Source organism: Cyprinodon tularosa, unplaced genomic scaffold (assembly GCF_016077235.1).
Source record: "Cyprinodon tularosa strain WSP-4 unplaced genomic scaffold, ASM1607723v1 ctg84, whole genome shotgun sequence".
Lineage (NCBI taxonomy): Eukaryota > Metazoa > Chordata > Actinopteri > Cyprinodontiformes > Cyprinodontidae > Cyprinodon > Cyprinodon tularosa.
The window spans coordinates 3170493-3191913 of NW_024039607.1; the positions used below are offsets into that span (position 1 = coordinate 3170493).

Genomic DNA, 21421 nt, shown 5'->3' on the forward strand with positions numbered 1-21421 from the left:
TTTTTTTTCTTAAAATTCTGACTTTAATCTCAGAATTAAGACTTTTTTTCTCAGAATTCCGACTTTAATCTCAGAATTCTAACTTCTCCCCCACATTAAACTGAAATAAAATTTTAAAATAACTTTTTTTAATTTTTCAGTGGCCCTAATCCTCTTCCGTAGAAACTTCTCCACCAGGAGTCATATGTTCTAGAGTTACACAAACCGTGAAACAATTCTTCTTGCTTACAAAGTAAACACAATCTTGGCAAGAAAAGTAAATCCTGGTATTGAAACATAGTATATTCATCATTTTGCAATTGATCTATAAAAACATATGCATCTGAATAGAGTTAATAATTTGATGATAAATTAGGCTTCTGATTATGTTTATGAATGCATCAGTATGTCCATTCTCGCTTTAGTTGACTCTTCATTGGATGGCTCTAGTTTTAGAGAGCTTCAAACAGACTCAAAGTGAGTATATTCCAGCACCATGAAACATAAACCATTGTTTATTTATTTGTATGAAGAAGTATCTGGCAGTCCTGCAAACTGGCAGTTTGCTGTAACAATGCCAAACTAAAAATCTATTATTTTAGAGCCAGGGCAGTCATTGTAGTCAGATTGTTTGGACAGAAAAAGCAGTGACAGGGAATTTCCTAGAATAATGATCACAGTAGCCTGTAGGTGTTAAACTGGGAGTAGTTGGCCTGGACTCAAAGGGTAAGTCAATATTTAACATATAACTAAAAAGTCGAAAGTTGAAATGATAACTAAATTAATATTGCATTTGTAAGCACTGTTAGCACTGGAGCTATTAGCTAAAACAAAGACTTAGAGACTTAGACTCAGACAGATTTATTTTGTCATTTTGTATACATGAGTGTAAACAAAAAGAAATTTAGTTTAGAACAGCTCTAGGCAATTTCATATTTCAAAGTGCAGCCTTGAAAACAGTAATAAATACATTTTAAAAAGTAATATAATCATATCACTGTATATTTACAGTTCTAACATGCTTTTATAAGTATATATATATAAATAAAAAAAACAAAAGCCTTTGAAAAAAATAAAATTAAATCTGTTGAAAACAGGCTACACAGATTTTTTTGTCTGTTTTAAGTTAAAGAATAAACTTGAATCACTTCAATCCAGTATGAAGTGTTATTTATTATGAAAATAATAGTTGACAATTGCCGTCTAAAATAGATTATTCCATGAATGACTTGACTTTGGCTATGACTGTAAAATGAATGCGCAACACTGACGCTCATGAACACCTTTGCTAATTAGCTGTTAGCCTAGCTTACAACTTAGCTGCTCAATTTCCTGGTTTATGCCTAAACTTAATAATATCAAAATATATATGTTAAAATGCTTGTAAATTATTTGACTTTGGTTATGACTGTAAAAAAAACAAAAAAAACAACGCAACATTGACGCTCATGAACCTCTTTGCTAATTAGCTGTTAGCCTAGCTTACAACTTAGCTGCTCAATTTCCTGGTTTATGCCTAAACTTAAAAATATTACAATATATATATTAAAAGGCTTGATTGGGTTATAAATATTGTTTAATTCATGTAAACTGGTTTATCTCATTGAGCTAAAAATAAACCTGGAAGTGGACTAGAGCTAATGTTAGCCACTAGCGACAGCTTACAGATTATGTTACACAAACTGCCTCGTTGTTGGGTAAGAACTTTCCTTTTCTTTAAAGTTGTATGGAGTAATTTATTTATTTAACTGAGTAGATTGAATTCAAAACTTTTTGAACGAGCAGGTAAATTATTGACGTGATTCGTTTTGTTGGATTTTACAACAAAAAGGCGAAATTTGTGTCGCCTGTCCAGATTTTATGACCAAAAGTGATAACTTCTGCTCAGGTGGTCTTATCATGTTTATTCTGCAGTTAGGTTGATTTAAAAGAAACAAGCACTGCAGAATGATTAACAGATAGCTATGCAGTTTCAATTCAAAGCTGAGAACTAATAGTAAAGTTGACCTAAAATAATAATAATAAACAAAAACATTAAAACAGACATTTTTATATGCTTGACCCATATTTTCTTCTCAAACCTGCTTAGCATCAACATCAAGTCATATGTTGACTCCTTTAATATCTATGTTAAGTCTAAAAAATATTACATTTTACATCATTTGCAGATGATACTAATATCCTTAGTTCTGGTAAAGATTTAAAAACCTTATTGGAGACAATTATTATTATTAAATATATTAAAGTGTTGGTAAGATTCAAACAAATTAACCTTAAATTTAAAGAAATCAAAATGTATAATATTAACAAATCGTGCTATTAATGTGCACACAAAATTGAAAATAAATGAGACAGATATCGAAAGAGTAAGTGGTGTAAAATTTCTTGGGGTAACAATACAAAATAAGTTAGGTTGGAAAACACATTGATTATATCAGATCAAAGATATCTAAAACATTGGCAAGTTTTGCTTTACCTGATGTACTGTATTGAAGTGTGGAATCATATAAAACTAATTTAAACCCATTGTTCACAATTCAAAAGAGAGCTATTCGTATTGTAAATAAAGCAGATTATAGAGAGCATACAAACCAACTTTTTGTACATTTAAAAATATCAAAATTTAAAGATTTGTTTGACTTCAAGACCGCTCAGTTTATGTACAAAGTAAAAAATAATTTGTTGCCAGTACATATTCAGGGTCTGTTTTTGATCAGGGATGGTGCTTATGATCTCAGAGGGTATAAAATGTTCAGAAAACCAAAAGCAAGAACAAATGTAAAACAACATTGCTTTTCTTTTGTTGGGGTTGATGTATGGAACAAATTAGATCAGGAGCTAAAAGATTGTACAACAAGAATAATACGATAGAAAATTATGAAACATGTGAATGCAATTAAGAGCAGATATTTGGTGCGTTACCTTTTTTTTCTTTTTTTTTCCTGAAATATTATTGTAGAATAATACATTTTTCTAAAATCATACGTTGGTATGTATTATAAATGGTAGCCATCTTTTTATCTTTTTTTCTTTTGCTCTCTAGTCCAATGTAAATTGGCTTTGGAGGCATTATAAGCTTCTTGCTTCTGCCAATTTTTCTGACTTTTTTAATGTATGTTATATGGACATATACTGTGTTTATTATATACTTGTATGTCTGAAATAAATAAAAATAAATAAATTTGCTTCAGAAATCTTCACACAGGTTGTAGGTGGTTCTTAAAAAAATATGCCCCTTATGTGCGGTATGTTTATGTATTTGTATTAATATTGATGATTATAAATGATGTTGCTTCTGTTTAACACCTGTCTGTTTGAATGGTTACAGCAGAACGATGGCTGAAGCAGTGGCAAATGTGGCCCGAAGGGTTAATGCAACAGTAGAGGAAGGCAAAGATACCCTGGGTGAGGCATCCTTATATATTCTTTTTATTTGTTCTTTCCACCTTTTCTATCTGAAATCAAGTGTATGTTCTTGTAGCTATTCCAAGTGTTGCCAGTAGATGGAGGCAGAGGCTTGAATAAAGTGCTAAACTATCTGTAGATCCTACAGTGTTTATGCTTTTTGGCGTACAATATTTAATTCCTGTGTTGATACTGGATAATCTTATGCATCGTTACCCTTTACTGCAGATCTATCCAACTGCCAGCTCATTTCCTTCCCAGATGGTGTGTTCAAGGTCCTGGCGACTGTCTTAGAAAACATCTACATTATAACCTTGGCTAACAATAAATTGAAGGCCATCTCAAGCAATTTTTTTTCAGCTTTTACACAGCTCAGAGGTAAGGATGAATAAAACACCACGGTATAATTTGAATCATGAATTCAGTATAATTGATTATACTTTTTTTATACTTTTTTTTCTTAAACTGTTCATACGGTGGCGGAGGGGTGCAAACCTTGTGTCAGTGCACGATTTAGACTAGCAAACACAGACAAAATACTAAGACAAACACAAAAAACACATGCAAAGAAAAATTCTGCAAAAGAGAAAATAGAGAAGCAAAGTGAAAGCCTGCTGCAAACACGAAAACCCACTGTAAATGCTTTAATAATGCTAACACACACAAGATGCAACGGAAAATTTATACAAGCAGCAAAAATAAGTACAAGTTGAGGAAAGTGCTTCACACCACAAGGGGGAGACAGTCATTGGCATAGTTTGCAACTTTTCTTAACTTGCAGTTGTTGCCACTTGATGCATTTAGGTTTTGCATGTATTTTGTGATTGTTGGTCTTAAACATTGTATTTTCTACTCTAAATTTTTTGATTGCATGGGCTATTGGATTTATTGTAAACTCAGGTGTGCACGTTGCATTTGCACCTCTTGGCCACCGTATGTTTGTTCCAGAAATTCTCTGGCAAATAAAACAGATCTGCACTGAAAGATTTCACAATTTAATTGTATTTGACTTGTCTTACAGAACTTGACTTGCAAGACAACGTTCTTACCAAGCTGCCAGACAAGGTCGGGGAAATGGAGCATATAACGAGCATCAATCTAGCTAATAATAGCTTCTCATTTTTCCCTGAGAAGCTCACTGAAATAGCCACACTTGAGAGGATTGATCTAGAAGGAAATAGCATCACTGGTAATAACATGTTTAAACATAAAAAAAAACTTTGTTTCTTTGTAGTATTGTTTGTTTTAAACCTCTTCTTGGTGAAATTTTTCCAACAGAATTGCCTTTGGAGAAGTTGTGTGCCATGCCAGCTCTGAAATGGCTCAACATAAAGTCCAACCCTCTGAGCTCCAACACTCAGTCTGCTCTTCAATCTCCATACAACTTTGAAATCTTGATAACGACAGAGTGATGGACTATATTACATTTTTACACCCTGTATGCTGTGTACCTTTAACTACTTAAGTGGAATGAATTTGAGGGCTTTAAAATGCTAGGAAGGAGTGTGTTGGGGAAAAAAAGACGCATGCAGAAAGATTAGTTTTGGCCTTTTGAGGGGTAGTGTCAGTTTTCTGTTTCACAGGGATTCTCAAATGTATAAAAACGTGTCTTTTTTATTTATTACTTTTAAAGTATTAAAATAAACCAAACCTTCTGAAATACATTCATTTTTTTCATATATTTGTGTATATATTAAGTAAGACCTTATTCTCCATTTGTACTTGGAGCGCTGCTACTTATTATGTAACTATAACTAACTTCCTTCTATTTCAGTTGTTCTTGTGGGTTAAATATGCAATATATGAATGAAGATTGTATTCATGTTATCGCTTTAGAAAGGAAATCAACTGAAAACAGATCTTGGGGTCAAAGGTCATCTTACTAGAATAGAAATTGTGATGAGTGATATATCTTTAGCAGGACTGGCAATAACTGCAAAGGGTTCTCTTTCTATATATTAAAAAAGGTTTGTTTACCAGGTCCTTTTCTTTAAAATTTTCCTAATTTAATTCACCAATGAGCAGACTATCTGTATAAATGTATATAAATATATTTATATACATAATATATATAATTTTCTTTGTTACCCCATGAAGATGTTTCACTAAAACTTGAAAGGTAAGAGGTCACCGTGGTAACAGCACATGTTACCGTCTTGTTAATCGGTTTACAGCTTACACCAGTCAGGTCCATCTGTGTGTTTCTGTAAATAGTTGTTAATAGTCACAGCTTGAAAGAGAGGAAAAGCATGACAAATGAAGGTAGAATCTTTGCATTAATAATTCAGAATGCACGTGTCTGCTTTAGCAGGATTAGCCTCTGAGTATAATTCACATCTCTGATTCACACAGTAAGACGGTAGCTGCATAATGGGGGACTGGGGCAGACAGAAAAAGATGAGTTTAACATGTTCACATGTTTGCTTTCTGAACATGTCACACAGCAGCTCTCTCTCTTATACGGGTAGTTGTGGGTATTACCAATCAATGCGCATGTCCACTCGCCTGGTTTTGCCTGAGAGTTACTGTAGAAGCAGCTTAATCTTGTTGAACAAGTGGAAAGGCACAGGGAGAGAGATTTAAACCAACATGAGCTTTTCCATTGAAGAGAGGGGCAGGCCAAACACCCAGGACTACAGAGTTTTCTTCAGTAAGCTAAGCGTTTACTCTGAATCTCTTTAAACTTACTGTAGTTTTATAAACTGTAGTTTTATACCTGTTTTATAACTGTTTCTTTAGGTGAAATACAGATTGTTGTGGAAAGATGAACCAGGGCTTTTTTCTTTAAAGCTAAAATTAAAAAAATTTCTGCTCCTTTCCCAGAGAACTCAGATGGTAAATACATCTCTCCCTTTCATGATGTGCCCATCTATGCAAACGAAGCAGAGGTGAGTAGTTTAACGGTTTGAAAACATGAACCATCTATAATAAAGAAATGTTTGGATTAGTTCTCTTTCGACTTTAGCTCTTAGGAATTTTAGTTACTGCTGACTGAACTATATTTCAATACTGAATCAGGGTTTTTTTGGGGGGAAAAAACAAATAAGTAGAACAGGAATTAATTCAAAAGGGCTAATTATATGGAACCAACTGCTTTTTTAAACATTGTTTTTATGTCCTATGTAGTTTATCCCCCTTTTCAAGTGATATTTTCTGCTTAATTTACCCCTGCAGGTAGTCCTTGTTTTAGATTTTAATCTGATATATTTTTCAATCAACAAAAGAGCTTAGAGAATGAACCATTTGTTTAACGAAAAGTGTTTTCACATCTCTCCGCAGAACATTTTTCATGCCATTGTAGAAGTTCCAAGATGGACAAATGCAAAGATGGAGGTACATTTTTGTTTTTACACTTTAACCAGTTATTTAGTTTTTTTTTTTTTCTTTATTAAGAGCAAATTTAACCTCAAGCCACTTTAAAAAACAATCTAGTCTTAATACTCCTTATTTATAGAATACAGTTTAGTCCTATTTAGTGTGAAATAATCCAGTGAATAGCATCTATGCAAAGATTCTGATCCAATTAGCTATACTCCGATTTGGTTGTAATTTTAATGCACTGCAGTTAAATGCAATGGAAAAACAGAAAACAAAAACAGCTTTCTGAGGGGCTTATATAAAAGAATCACACTACTAACTACTAAACTAGTAGTACTTTCTATGGAACAAAACAAGAAAGAAAGTTTTCAAAGTTAACAACATTTTGTTCTTTCAATGAATACAACCATGAAAGAGACACCTTATAGAAACCCTAATGCAGAAGAGCTTTCTAACAGAATGATAAACCACAAGAGTATTGGCAGCAATCAGGAAACAGACAGCTTTATAAGAGGGGCAAGGAGTACTTTCCTTAGAAAAGACAAACTATGATTACTTTGAGATAACTGCAGTAAATCTATAAATAACTAAATACAGCAGCATTGAACCATGTGTTTTAGGTCCAATGCTTATACACCTGGAATAAGCATCAATAATAACCCTTATAGTTATGGCAGACTGTGCACCTTTTCTGACTGCCTGGTTAGAAACACAGCCAAACGCCAGGCCAGGCATAAATTCTATAGAAAGGAAAAACAAAAACAGAACTCCACGATTATGCTCATTGTAAAAATCCTTTCCTTTTTTCAGTTAATGCAGTCTTTTACTTTGTTTTTTTGGGCGCTTTATGTTTATTTTTCTCAGATAGCAACGGGGGATCCTCTTAATCCACTAAAGCAGGATGTGAAGAAGGGAAACCTTCGTTATGTAGCCAACGTGTTTCCCCACAAAGGTTATATCTGGAATTATGGAGCTATTCCACAGGCAAGATAATCTCTGTCTGCATACAGAAAAAAAATGAATAAATAAATTTGTTAAATCTGTTACCATTTGATCTTATTTTTAATCAGACATGGGAAGATCCCCACCACAAGGATAGTGACACAGGATGCTGCGGAGATAATGATCCCATTGATATCTGTGACATTGGAAACAAGGTACTTCAAACTGCTCAAGAGGCTCCTATGGATCAAACACTTAGCATCCCTCCACAGAGGTGTGACTGATGCTTTCAGGTTTGCTCTCGTGGAGAAATAATCAAAGTGAAGGTGTTGGGAACCCTGGCTTTGATCGATGAGGGTGAAACCGACTGGAAGGTCATCGTTATCAATACTGAGGACCCAGAGGCAGGCGACTTTAACGGTAGGAGCAACCTGCCTTTGATGATTACCGTAGTACACCTTATACAGCATACTTTTTGTTGTGGATTTGGGTTGCAGATATTAACGACGTAAGGCGACTTAAGCCAGGATATCTGGAAGCAACTGTTGATTGGTTCAGACGATACAAAGTCCCCGATGGAAAACCTGAGAACCAGTTTGCTTTCAATGGGGACTTCAAAGATAGGGTATGCACTTTTAGATGTTCCTCACTTTGTTGAAAATGTTAGACATTATTTGGAACTTTGTAAGTGAATAGAAAAAAATTGTTGTTGTTTTTTGTTTTTCAGGACTTTGCCATTCAAACAGTGAAAAGTACACATGAGTTTTGGAAAGCACTGATAACTAAAAAGAGTGATGCTGGAGGCTTAAACTGGTTAGTGGCCTTTTTTTCTCTTCCTGTTTATGTTGCTCAGTGCAGTGAATGATGTTATAGCATTGTCTCCAAACTGCGGCAGATTCTACTGTTTGAAGATGACACAAACCATCTTGTTCACAAAAAGAGAATAGCCAACATTTGGTTTGATATTGACATATTGAATTTAGATTGAAACTAATTAAAAACTCTCATTTGCAGTAAATTTTTCAAGAACCTAAACAATATTTAATCAATGATTTTCCTTTAGAAAATCAACTTCCTTGCAGCAGTTAATGATAGCAAATTTTTAATGTTTTAATGTTCGACACATGTTCTCCCTCTATGTAGTTATTTTATACCTCTGTCGTTATTCCATCTACATTTGTTGAAAAAAAAATATGAAGCCATTAGTAAGTTTTTATTCATAATAAAAGGGCTTTAAAATGAGCTAAGTATACCCAACTGTTTCATGTTTTGCCAAATTAGATGCTTTAAAGTTTCAGAAATTTTTTAAAACTCCTTAAATTGTATTAAAATTGAAATATAATCACAGCATGTAAATATGCAGTTAGTGTAACAATGACAATTTATGACATCAGGAGATAATCAGTGCTCGAAAATTCTCCTGTAAGGACTGGTAAAGGATTATTGTCTCAGATACAATGGGTTTGTAATAAGTTTTCAATGACAAAATATAAGAAAACAGAATTACATTTTGTTTTTTTTAGGACAAGTATAGAAGTTGGATCTTATGTTTAAGATTATATAATATATTATTAAAGGTATGAACCTTTTTCGTTTATAAATATTTGTTTTTATTTTCTGAACTAAGCCTCTTTGGAAGGTGTGCACAATATGCTTTTATTTCAGATTTTCACATGCTTTAAAGAGTATTTTTGATTGCTTTCATTGATGAAATCATTATTAATTCCTGTTTTAAAAAGACTAACTTAATTAAACAAATAAGCGTTTTTGAGGCTCTATTAAGTCTTAGGCAGTGATCTGCATGTAGGAGTTATTGTTTGGTTAAATCTGATATGTGAGAAACTTTCTCCAATGTGTTTAAACAGCATGAACACCAGTGTCTCTCACAGTCCCTTCTGCTGCTCTGCTGCAGAGGCTGAAGCAGTGGTTAAGTCTGTAAGTATATATAACTTTTAAAATATCTTGGCTTAGAAATTTATTATGATTCCTTCTTTAATCAAAGATGACACATATTTTATGAATTGACCCAAGTGCAAAATAAAAAAAATCACTTATGTGGCTTTACTTGTTTTAGAACAGAAGTGTTACTTAGAAGAATATAAAAAGTGCATTTTAACCTTTGTATAATTCATTTAACATTAAACTCGTAGAGAAAAATAACCAGTAAATCAGTGTTTACCCCTTAAAAAAGCTCTCCCAATTGTCATATTCCCTTTACTTGTTATGGTGTATGCAGAAAAAGTGTTTATAATGTGAAAAACTAATGTGCTACAGTAGCAAAAACACTCTGTGGAACATGGTAGTGGTAGCATTATGCTGAGGGGATGCTTTTTCTATTCAGTATGGATAGGTAAGCTAGTGAGATACGAAGACAAGATGGAGAGAACTAAATCAGTGTTAGATTGAAGCAGTTTAGATATTACAGCTTGGCCACTCAACACATGAGTACAACTAGTAATGATATTACATGGATTTTTCTTATTTCATATAGTTTTTCATCGTTTTAGAATTCATTACGTTTTAGAATGATCAGATGCATAAGATCAGTGTTACCATTGAAACAAATAAATGAATAAATAATAATGAACGTGTATTTGTTCAGAAATATAAAAAAATAAAAGGTTGTTTTAAGTCTGTATATTTTTGTTAGACTCTGTAAGCTAAATTTTTTCACATTTTATCTGAAAGATTTGCAACATTCTTATACAGGTCTGTGATTTTGGATCTGGAGAAACGATTTCAAACTCAGGTGGTTGTTTGCTATTTTTTATACCCATATTTCATGCAACAAAACTTTGCTAATTCCTTGTGCTGTATTAATCTGAATGTCTTTTTTTTTGCAGTTGATAAATGGTTCTACTATGATAAATAAGAACATAAAGCCATTCCAGGAACTTAAAAAGGATCCTTCTTACGGCATATGTCAATCAAACAAATGTAATGATCTATTCTCAATGTGAACTTCTTTGTTCCCTCATGATCTGTCGATGAAAATCTTAATAAAAAAAAAAAAAAATAAATAAATAAAAATATATATATATATATATATATATATATATATATATATATATATATATATATATATATATATATATATATATATATATATATATATATATATATATATATATATATATATATATATAAAATAACATGAAAAGATGCATGCTTCTTTGATCCCTTTGTGAAAAAAAATGCCTTTCTAACTAATATGACAAATGCACAAATAAAATATCACTATACCTTTGCACAATTTGTATTGTGGTGATTCATTTTAGTACCATTATTATTTTATGCAACATATTTACACTTTTGATGTGTTTTAATGATTTGAACATGGATGTTGTACTGGAAAAGAGTGCACATCTATTCCTGCAAAGCTTTTTTTTTTATCCAAAATGCATTTTGCCACGTCAGATGTTAATCTTTTGTCTCTTTGAAATTCTTGTAAATTATTTTATCTTTGTTCTATTTTAAGTATAACCGAAGGTAAAAGGGTATGGAAGCAAAAGATAAGAGCCTCTGGATTTTGTTTGCAGGCTCCAATTAATCATAAAGATCCAATGTGGTAACTAAAATATGTTCTTGGCAAGATGCGTATAGGATTGGTACTATAATACACTGATTATCTCATTGACAAGTTTGGTCTTATTATGTATTCTGACCCCTTCAGTCAAATGTCCCTCATTAAAATTTAGCTTCCAAATCATCTGATAAGTGAACAAAGTCCACCCATCTCAGTATTAGTCTAGCTGTTTTCGGGAAGGCCTAAGAGATTGTTGTTATTTTTTAAAGCAAATAAACAGGAGCACAATAAACACATCAGATTTTTAAACTGTTTAATGCAGCAGCGGTTTTAAAACAATTTCTCAATGTTTAAACCTTTCAATAAGTAATGTTTATTATATTATCAACACATGCAGACCTATCAGGACTCTCTAACCCCTTTTGATAGAATAAACTAGTGGAAAGTTAAGCAAATAAACCAACTCTAATAAAACCCACATTGGACTTTCTGGCTTTGATCCAAACCTTTGGCAAAAAGCTTACACTTCAATCACAATGAACCTCCTATCTTTAAAACCTTCCGTTGAAAGCATTCTGTATGGATTTTTTAGTAGAGGGAATGAAATTCTCTTTATTCACCATATAATATGTGAACAAAACAAAAATATATTAATGATATGGATTCCTGTTCATGCTGTTATTTTTGGAAAACAAAAGAGCAGATAAAGTGGATAAGGAGGCTTTCAAAAAGAAAGATATTGAGACACAGATAACGCTGTCTACATCTAAGGGCAAAAATTTAGTGTTTAAAGAAAGTAAAAAGTTGTGGGATACTGAGATAAAAGGAAGACATTTTTATAGGATACAAAACTGTTGAGAGTACAAGAAATAGAGGAAGGCATCGGAGGGAAGAGGTAGTAATAAATAGAATAAATTAATGTCCCAGTGCTTCCTAAGGGGATGGGTTAAATTCAGAGAGTTTATTTCGTTGCTCTGTCTGTACTCTGACAGTGTAATGACAATAAAATGCTGGGAAAAATATAAGAACAGGCTATTTCCTCCTATAAGACAGGAAACGTCTCACTGGTTAGTGTATGTGGCTGTAATACAACAGAAACAGTACAAGTTTTTATTCGGTGCAACAGATATGAAATTCAAAGGAAGTCTTTAAGATTAGAACTAGGTTTTGCTGGGGAGCTGACATTTGTAGACATTGCGTCACAGTTGAATAATTAATTTGGAAAAGGGGAGAATTTAAACTGGTCAAAGCATTTAAGAATTAGGTCATTAATATGGAATCCGGAAGATGGCAGTTATGCTCCACACGATGGATGCAAGCTACCGATAAAAACGAAGAAGAAGGAGAAGAAGAAGACCGTTTCCAAGGAGACGGCTGACACTATCGATAGCTGAGCGCTTCATAACGGTAATTTCTTCCACCTCTATTGCTGTATGGATAAATATTGTTGCTTTTGACATTTCCTAATAATTAGTTGCTTGTTTTTCAGCGTCGTCACCTTCATAAAAAAGCGAACAGAGTAACGCTAACCTGCGTCAACTACCGATAATAAAACGCTTTTTTTGTATCCAATAACAAACGAAGAGCATCTAAAGGTTTAATCTGAATAATTCATAAATATAGTAAATTGTTTGATTAGGTTAAATATTAGACGATGTTTGTGACACGTGTGGGTTAGACAGTGTTATGTCACATACATCCCAGATAAACACACCTGTATGCACCAATTGATCAGAGCGCTTAATATCACTACAGGCCCGAAGAGGTATTTAAGGTTTCAACCAAAAATGTTATTAAAATGTTTATATGTATATTCTGTTTTGTTGCAGACGGAATCCATCAGGATGTCGTTTTTATTTGACTGGATCTACAGAGGGCTTAGCAGTGTTTTACAGTTCTTGGGTGAGAATCTTTAGTTTTTATCTTTCAGTAAACAGACATTGCCATAAGTGCTCATATGCCTTTTTCCATGTTTTATTTTTACATTTTTCATGACGAAATGCATTTGTTTTGTTTGGATTCTATGTGATATCAATGAAGAAGTTAGCACACAGTGGAATAGGAAATCATTGGTAGGTTTCTTTTTAAGGTGATAAAAATGAAAATTTCCAAACTGTTGTGAGTTTTGCAAATCCATAAATAAATCCGAGTTAATATTTTTCTGATCTTTGTGAAGTGATTGGTGCATATTTTCTTTGCACACAAATCAGTTATTCAGATTTTTGTCCTTCAGTGTAAAATTTAATAAACTCAGATTGTTTTATGCATCTGTGATCTGAACTTTGACTATCATTTTAACACATGAAGTGTTTTCATCTAAACTATTCAATTTATGCTCTAACTATGGATCTTCCAGCTCTTAGTCTTTTGTTATCTTTAGCGTTTTATAAATATTTTTTATTGTCATTACACTGTTACACCTCAACAAAATTCACTCTCAGCATTTAATCCATCCCCAGTGGGCTGCCATTGTGTGGCACCCCAGGAGCAGTGTGGGGTTAAGAGTCTGGCTCAGGGACCCAGAGTAGCAGTATGTGGAAGTGGGTTTCGAACTCATAATCTCAGGATTCCAAGCTCTATGCTCTAACCAATAGGCCCCCACTCCCACTTTTAAGGTTTTTCATTGAGCATTGTGCTGTGTTTAACTAATTTAATCTTCCTACCAACTCCAACTACTTCTTTGTCCCTGCTGGAGGGAAAAAAAGCAATAATAATAATAATATTATCCCTATGGCAAAATGCTTGTAACATCATTTTTTGGACACTTAGGGAGCCTTGTTTGGAAGGTGATGTGCAGAGAATTCTTTTTCCTCATCTATCCAATATGGTCTATGACAGGGGTTGTCACTGTTTTCCAGACCAAGGACCCCCAAACTGATGGCGAGATGGAGCAGGGACTCCCTAATTATATATATTGTATGAAATCATGTTATATCAAACTGGATCTATAGTCACTATATTACAGATGGAGTAATGTAAAGAAAGTCATTTTACCCTGGGATTATTAAAGTATGTCTGATTCGGATTCCTGGTTGATGGGTCAGGTGTTGTGAATTAAAAGGTGCCCAGCTTGAAAGAGCTCCTGTGCGTCGCTGAATGTGTGCCTTGATGACTGAAAGACATCTTCTGCCTCCATTTATCTGTTTACTACAGTGTGTTGAATTCATGTTAATGTGTATTTTAAGATATTTCAATTAGTGGAAAAAATTGCACGGGGAAAAAATGTCTATTTAACCAAAACATTTGCGACCCCCATGCAGTACCTCCATGGACCCCCTGTTGCAGACCCAAGGTCTATGGGTCTTTATTTTCTGCTTCCTTTGAACAATTTTTGCTACTTTTCCTACAAACAGTCCAAAATTCAGAAGTTTATAACAAATACATTTCCTATAAACAAATTTATCTCCTGTGCCTGCAGCTTCTTTCTAAATTAGCATAAGCAACTACTTTTAATTAATACATTTATTTTTTATTTTTAGAAAGGATTCTTTTAAGGGTTGGAAGAGAACAGCCTATGAATCCACACTGCTCATTTTTAATATTTTAGGGTTGGTTTTTAAAATGTAAAGTTTCCTCCCACTTTTTCATGTCAGCCTAAAATTTAAATAAAATAAAAAAATGTGGTTGTAACATAATATAATTGTGTCACTGGGTTTATATATTTGTTGAGAGCTTCTTGCTCTAATTGTAACTATTTTTACTGTTTTGAGCTGCACAGGGTGCAGTAACATCTGTTATCTTAAAGAAGCATGAAATTAATAACATATCTTTCTTTTGTGATTCTGAATAGGTTTGTACAGAAAGTCTGGGAAGCTGGTTTTCCTGGGTCTAGATAACGCTGGTAAAACAACACTCCTGCACATGTTGAAAGATGACAGACTTGGCCAACATGTACCAACACTGCATCCAAGTAAGGATTTTGTTCAAGCGCAATATGCTGTCTAATGTTGAGCTAATAATTTGTTTTTTATACAGAACCAAAATTTACATAATTAAAAATTAAAGCGGAAATATAGATATTGACCATATTTCCATTTTCTTTTTCATTGTTTTTCCAGGCTTCTGGACATTTTTTGAGGGGCATTTTTTAGGTTTTGACTTAATTTAACTTATTTTGTCTCCAGGTGTTGTACCTATTCCTAACATTTCAGAGTTTAACTTGTGTTTTAACAGCAAGTGCAAGCAATAAAAATTCTGTATCAGAGACAAACATTAAGTTGTGCATGATTATAAAGTGGTATGATCTGAAAACATGGATTTGCAGAAAAAGGAAACAGAAGTTTGTCATTCATTTATATTAATCCTCATTTACCCCGATACTCCTAGGAAAAATCCAGGGCAACCACTTGCTTTCAAATGTTTCTGAATAATGTCCACTTGTAAATGATTTTATTCTCAGTCTAAAAACTGCTTCTCTGTGAAGGTTTATATGGTTAGATATGTAAAGCGGAGCTCAGAGTTCTTGAGTTCAAGCGGAATAAGAAGAATGAAAGAAAGCAATAAGTTGTTCAGTTTATTACAAAGCATGTTAGGAGCAGAGCAAACATGTTGTAAGAAGGTATATAGTGTATAATCTTTACATCATCTTAAATCCACTGTCTTCACAGTGAAACATAGTGGTGACAGTATCATGTTGTGGGTTGATATTTACTTAGCAACACCCAGAAAATAGTACTTTATGTTCAGTGTAATTATGATAGTTTATAGAAAATTAATTGAGGGCAATGTCGAAAGATAACCTGTTAGATTCTACAAAAGACCTGAGAACAGGACAGAGGTTTACTTCCCAGCTTAACAAGAACCCTAAACATAAAACTGGAGCTACAATAGGATTATTTTTTTTTTGATCAAATCATTATCATGTCTTGGCATGGGCCAATCAAAGCCCAGCTTTAAATCCAGTTAATAATCTGAGGTCTGGAAAATATAAGACTTCCCAATAAATTATGAAAGAGGATGGGCAAAGTTCTAATCTGTTGTGAAAACCTGCTGCTGCGATTGTTAAAAATGTTGTTCTGCAGTAAGTATTGACACAGGGAGCTAAATTCACAAGCACTTTTTGGATATTTTAAAATCCCCTTACTTTCCAGTTCACAGTTATGCACCATTTTGTGTTGGTCTATTGTATAAAATCCCAATAAAATACATCAAAGTTGATGTTTTTCCAGATGGTTTTGCAGCTTGTTGTAGTTTGCCATTGGTTTAATTCAAAATCAAGTATCTATAGAGTATGAATTATATAAAGGATAAAGTAAAACATCTCTTGCAATCCAATCCAATTTTATTTGTTACGCACCTTTAAAACACAGCTGACCAAAATGCTGTACAGAAAAAATAGATAAAACATAAAACAGTACAGATAAAAAACAAAACAGCTTGGGTAAAATGTTGCCTTATTGGTGCAAAAATATTATATTATCAGCCAATCTGTTAAGTTTAGCATTTTTTCTATGTTCAGTTAAAGAAAAGTAAACAGTTAGTTTTGAGATAGTCATTAACAAGTGGCTGAGGATAAATAGTTTAAAACTTTACTTTAAATCCATAGATCAGAGTTAAAGAGCTTTTATTGTCAGGTTATGGACCCAAATGACTGAATTAATAGAAGTGAAAAAGCAGACTGTGTCTAAAGTGCATCTACAAAACCAGATCTTTAGAAACCCTGAAATAATTTCAATTAAACGCATTTTCATTAGATGAAAAAAAAAAGGCTGTCCCTTAGGTGCAAAACATAGAGAAAGTGATAACTTAATAAAACTGTGCACAAAGGTGTGGAATGAGAGCATGGTGTTGTATATTAAAATGTGTGATCCCTGGCCTTGTGTTTCCTATTTAATTAAATCTGTATCTGTTCACTTCCACCCAAAGCCTCAGAGGAGCTGACAATTGGTGGAATGACATTTACCACATTTGATTTAGGAGGACATGTACAAGGTGAGCTTGATGCAGCCAACTCTTCTATGTTTCTGTTTTTTGCGGTTTATGCTTTATGGATCAGTATAGATATATTTATCCCCAAATAAGCATGTAGAAGGTCGCCATTCTTTATTGAAGCAGTGTTCAAATGCAAAAGCTACATTATTGAAATCCTCTACGCAGATTTAGCTCTGGTCTGGCCAAGCGTAGAGAGCTGCCCAGGAGGTGTATTCACTATAATATTTATTACATATGTCCAGAAAATGTTAATTGTTATATTAGGTTTGACAGTTTCTGCAGTTCTTTGTGCTGCCACTTGGTGTCTCTGCATTGCTGTCATTAAAAAGTCAGCTGATGTTCATGCACGGATTTTAACTGTAATGCAGTTTTGTTAAGGATTTACTTTCCCTCTGAAATTCTAAAGAAGGATCTGACTTTTCGTTATATTTCCTTTTCTGAATAGAAATAACATTAAGTTGTTTTCTCATTTTAATTCCATGCATTTTAGCTAACTTAGCTATATGCAGTGAAGGGAACCAGGAAAAGCTATTTTTAATGTTAATATTGCACATCACCCTGAGCACTGTCTGCATACTGAAACACGGTGGTGCCAGTATGATGTTTTGGGGGTGCTTTTCTTCAGCAGGAACATGAAAAGTTTGTCAGAGCAGATTGGGGAGTTGGAAAGGGCTAAAAACAACAACCTTAAACATCTAGGCAGAGCTTCAATAATTCCAATCCAAAGATATTCCTGTCCTAAAGTCACCAAGTCCAGTCAAAGAACTACTTATGTTGTCAAATATTATGGTTTGGCATCGTTTGTTATTCTGATTTAAAGAACAATCTGTCATAGCTCCAGGTTAAATACTTATGATTATTATTCTGAAGTGTTAAAAGATCCAATCAATGTTGACTAATGTATAATTTGACTGTCGTGTTGATCGCTGGGAGGACAACGAAATGACAAAGAGTTTTCTCTTCATTTAAAGCTCGCAGAGTTTGGAAGAACTACCTGCCAGCTGTGAATGGGATTGTTTTTCTTGTTGACGCTGCTGATCATGAAAGACTTGCAGAATCAAAGACTGAACTCGATGTGAGTTGCAAGTGTGTGTTAAGTGTTGAAAGTGGAGTGTACATCTCTAGATGTGAGCACTAAGTGCTCCTGGATGTTTGCTATGATTGATTTAAAATAACTACACTGCTGGTTCTGTGATCCTTTAGGCTCTCCTTTCAGATGAAACCATAGCCGGTGTACCAGTATTGGTGCTGGGTAATAAAATCGACCGCCCAGAGGCCGTCAGTGAAGGAGCACTGAGAGGAGCTTTTGGTTTAGATGGCCAGGTGACCGGAAAGGTAGGTATACTTTAAGAGTTTCACTTACAGACTGAGGAGAATCTCTATTTATTCTGTTTCCTATCAACAGGGAAACCTCTCTGTGAATGACCAGAGCGTTCGCCCGCTGGAGATATTCATGTGCAGCGTTTTGAAGAAACAAGGCTACGGGGAAGGCTTTAGATGGCTATCACAATACATAGACTGAGAGGATAAGTTAAGAAAATCTAAAGATTATCAACCAATGAAAATTATAATCTTGGAAAGAAAAAACGTGTTAAACATTTCAATTTTTCTATGCAAACAAAAACTGCTTTAATAATGTGAGAAAGTTGCACGGCGTGTTAAGTACTTAATTAGAATACATAAACCATCTGTAGGATTGTAGATTTATATTCTGCTGACTTGGATTATTTGTTTAACGCATCAGCTGCTTGATTTATAAATGTATTAGTGAGTGAATGACGACACACAAGGACTCGTTTAGGGTAGCTTAAAGCTTGTCTGATTTCTGACAGATATGGCTGGGATTTAGATTAGATTTTTTTACAAGTTCTACTGCAAATGAGGAAAGACAGGATTAATTTTGACCTGATGATGCGCAGCCGCTACCTCCAAAGCACAAAGCCAAATATGTATGCTAATTTCTTGGGGATTAACAGAGAGATGGATTGGATTCCAACAAGATTTCTTTTTTCTTACTGAGCACCAAACCAGAATAACACTAAATCCCCTCAACAAACCAGATATGAGGGTGAACAAACAGAAGCACTATTGGAGGATTCAAATTAAAAAGCTTATCAATGAGAATCCTTTCATTTATTTATTTATTTTTATTTATTTATTTAGGCTTCCACGGTTACAAGTTGATTACTATTAACACTTAAATACATATATCATCATCCATCATGTTACCAAAGTCTTAAAAAGAGTTTCAAAGAGTTATAGTTGTTTTTTTCAAGCTACCAGTTTGAAAATATAACGGTGATATTCTATTCATGCGGACTAAGAAACCTGCTAATGGAGTATTATCGATGTGTTCTGTTCAAAGAATTGACCAATAAATATAAAAATTTGATGCTATTTAATAATATATTTAATAATAGAATAAAAAAACAATATTGAGCATTGCACTTTATAAAAATTATTTTACGTACATAAGTCACTTTTATCTGAAAAATCAGCCATATGGAAACCAATATTTATATTGGTTACAGCTAAAAGCATAATCACTTGAACCGCTATGATTTCTGTCTTTCTTTTCTTTCAAAACATTTTACTTTGAAACATTTATTTTGTGATTTGAAGACAAAAATTAATGGCTTTTTTTATAGCATCACTATAACATCACTAACGATGACTTCCCTTTAAAATGTGAAAAAGTAAACAGCCAGGTTCAATGAAGCATTATTATTAATGCCTCATATAGAGTATGTCCCTAAGGGGTCATTCACAATTTTTTGAATGCTCACCTACAAATGTAAAAAAAAGCAAAAGATGTTACATTTAACTGGTAAGCTGCATAGTTTCATTATTGTTTGTCTCTATAGCAACATCCCTGAGAAATTATTTATTTATCGAATTATTTTATTCATAATATCTGAATTGTGTAAGTTTGAATGACTTCTGGAAATGTAAGAAAGCAATAACATGAATAGCCAGCAGTATTGTAGCAGAGATGACTTAACCCTGAAAGTAAGTCAAAGGCTATAATTAATTCTCCATCCGTTCTTATTTTCCATTTGTTCGTATTAAGTGCAGCATTAACTGCAGCCGTTTCTGTTCTTCCTGATAGTTATGGTCTTTCTTTAATTAAGCTCAGACTTATATCCAATTTAAAGTGAAACTTAATGGTTAGCAATATTTTTATGCGCAAGTAGCATTTAATTTTTAGTGCTTCTAATGTACTTTTTGATTATCTGAAAAGATATGAGAGTGCACTTTAGAAAATGAATAAAAATGAGTGTTGTGGTCGGTTATTTATTTTTTTTTTGTGTAGGAGTTTCTATGGATAAAAAAACTGTGTTAGTCTCTGTCCTACAAAACCTAAAGAAAGAATATTTGATCTTTGAATCTAACCATTTTCTCCATATTTTATAGGCAAGCTAACCTTTGGAATGTTAGGTGTAATAATGATGCAAATAAGTAAAACATACAAACTTTTTTATACAGAATACGGGTGTTAAGTCTTATTCTGTTTGGTTGGAAAGTTTACTTTGTGTTGCTGAACTACTGTAAATCATGTATAATACAGATGTTAATTCTTGTACAGCAGCCAGCTTTCAGTTGGCATTAAAAGGGATGGACGTTTTTATTTCTCTAGTATTATAATAAATAGTTTGGCAAAAGTAAAATGCTTAATGACTAAACAGAGAGTGTATTTCACAAAATGAATAAGAGATGTAATTCTTGTAAGGGATTTAATATAATAAAATTTTATTTTATATCCAACTCATTTTTCTGGTGTTTTTGTCATTTTTGGGTATCTATACCTTCCTTGTGTTGCTCCTGATATTCTGGTACTAAGTTGTCCCTCTTTCAGATGGACTATATTGTTTTCTATCATCACAAATGAGATAATGCAAATTATTTTTAGTTAAAGTAGGAGCTCACACAATGGATCTAATCACTCTATTAAAAAGTTTATTTCTGGAATATTAACTCATCTTCACTGACTGTGCAATTTTCTCTTAAAAGTACAAGATTTCTTTTTTTTTTTATTCCAGGAAATGTTTCATTATTCCAATAAAATTTGTTGAAATGTAAAGACATATATATTATTTAATTCCTAAATTCTAACCAAAGTATTTGTTTTATTCTCTAAAGCAAGAAAAAAAAAAAAAGCTTGATGTCATCGCTCTGCTTGGCCCCAGTGCCTTTATTTGTAAAGTGCTCAGCATAGAAGTACATTCTTACTAACATGCAATACTAAAAACAAGCATCTGCCCTGCTGATAGCATGAACAAAGACATAGCAACAATATTCTCATAGAAAAAAAACTACATT

General features: G+C 33.3%; 3 protein-coding genes across 6 annotated transcripts; all 3 read left to right on the plus strand.

Annotated features, from left to right (window-relative positions):
• Positions 1 to 594: 594 nt before the first annotated feature.
• lrrc20 (leucine rich repeat containing 20) lies at positions 595 to 4905 on the plus strand. Of its 3 annotated transcripts, none has more exons than XM_038272599.1 (5): positions 595 to 705; positions 3308 to 3384; positions 3613 to 3762; positions 4406 to 4573; positions 4663 to 4905. In XM_038272599.1, exons 2-5 carry the CDS (start codon positions 3315 to 3317, stop codon positions 4794 to 4796), a joined length of 522 nt encoding a protein of 173 aa, XP_038128527.1. In that variant the 5' UTR covers positions 595 to 705; positions 3308 to 3314; the 3' UTR covers positions 4797 to 4905. The 3 variants fall into 3 exon arrangements, with proteins under 3 accessions (XP_038128527.1, XP_038128528.1, XP_038128526.1); XM_038272600.1 differs by lacking the exon at positions 595 to 705 and adding an exon at positions 1445 to 1676 and having other exon boundaries at positions 3293 to 3384; XM_038272598.1 differs by lacking the exon at positions 595 to 705 and adding an exon at positions 1446 to 1676.
• Positions 4906 to 5480: 575 nt separating this feature from the next.
• Positions 5481 to 10650, plus strand: ppa1a (inorganic pyrophosphatase 1a). The gene is made up of 11 exons (XM_038272601.1): positions 5481 to 6034; positions 6208 to 6272; positions 6664 to 6717; positions 7567 to 7686; positions 7773 to 7859; positions 7938 to 8064; positions 8142 to 8269; positions 8372 to 8457; positions 9510 to 9579; positions 10354 to 10393; positions 10488 to 10650. Exons 1-11 carry the CDS (start codon positions 5974 to 5976, stop codon positions 10514 to 10516), a joined length of 867 nt encoding a protein of 288 aa, XP_038128529.1. The 5' UTR covers positions 5481 to 5973; the 3' UTR covers positions 10517 to 10650.
• A 1856-nt stretch (positions 10651 to 12506) lies between these two features.
• On the plus strand, positions 12507 to 20868 carry sar1aa (secretion associated, Ras related GTPase 1Aa). Of its 2 annotated transcripts, none has more exons than XM_038272723.1 (7): positions 12507 to 12577; positions 13004 to 13072; positions 14961 to 15080; positions 17036 to 17101; positions 18073 to 18176; positions 18305 to 18436; positions 18507 to 20868. In XM_038272723.1, exons 2-7 carry the CDS (start codon positions 13015 to 13017, stop codon positions 18621 to 18623), a joined length of 597 nt encoding a protein of 198 aa, XP_038128651.1. In that variant the 5' UTR covers positions 12507 to 12577; positions 13004 to 13014; the 3' UTR covers positions 18624 to 20868. The 2 variants fall into 2 exon arrangements, with proteins under 2 accessions (XP_038128651.1, XP_038128649.1); XM_038272721.1 differs by having other exon boundaries at positions 12510 to 12577; positions 13000 to 13072.
• Positions 20869 to 21421: the final 553 nt, after the last annotated feature.

Bases quoted from the DNA above. Each gene is read 5' to 3' on its own strand.
- lrrc20 (XM_038272599.1), top strand. From the start codon at position 3,315: ATGGCTGAAGCAGTGGCAAATGTGGCCCGAAGGGTTAATGCAACAGTA. The intron at 3,385-3,612 runs GTGAGGCATCCT...CCTTTACTGCAG, and splicing joins GGAAGGCAAAGATACCCTGG to ATCTATCCAACTGCCAGCTC. The intron at 4,574-4,662 runs GTAATAACATGT...TTTTTCCAACAG, and splicing joins AGAAGGAAATAGCATCACTG to AATTGCCTTTGGAGAAGTTG.
- ppa1a (XM_038272601.1), top strand. From the start codon at position 5,974: ATGAGCTTTTCCATTGAAGAGAGGGGCAGGCCAAACACCCAGGACTAC. The intron at 6,035-6,207 runs GTAAGCTAAGCG...CTCCTTTCCCAG, and splicing joins GGACTACAGAGTTTTCTTCA to AGAACTCAGATGGTAAATAC. The intron at 7,860-7,937 runs GTACTTCAAACT...TGATGCTTTCAG, and splicing joins TCTGTGACATTGGAAACAAG to GTTTGCTCTCGTGGAGAAAT.
- sar1aa (XM_038272723.1), top strand. From the start codon at position 13,015: ATGTCGTTTTTATTTGACTGGATCTACAGAGGGCTTAGCAGTGTTTTA. The intron at 17,102-18,072 runs GTGAGCTTGATG...CTTCATTTAAAG, and splicing joins TTTAGGAGGACATGTACAAG to CTCGCAGAGTTTGGAAGAAC. The intron at 18,437-18,506 runs GTAGGTATACTT...TCCTATCAACAG, and splicing joins ATGGCCAGGTGACCGGAAAG to GGAAACCTCTCTGTGAATGA.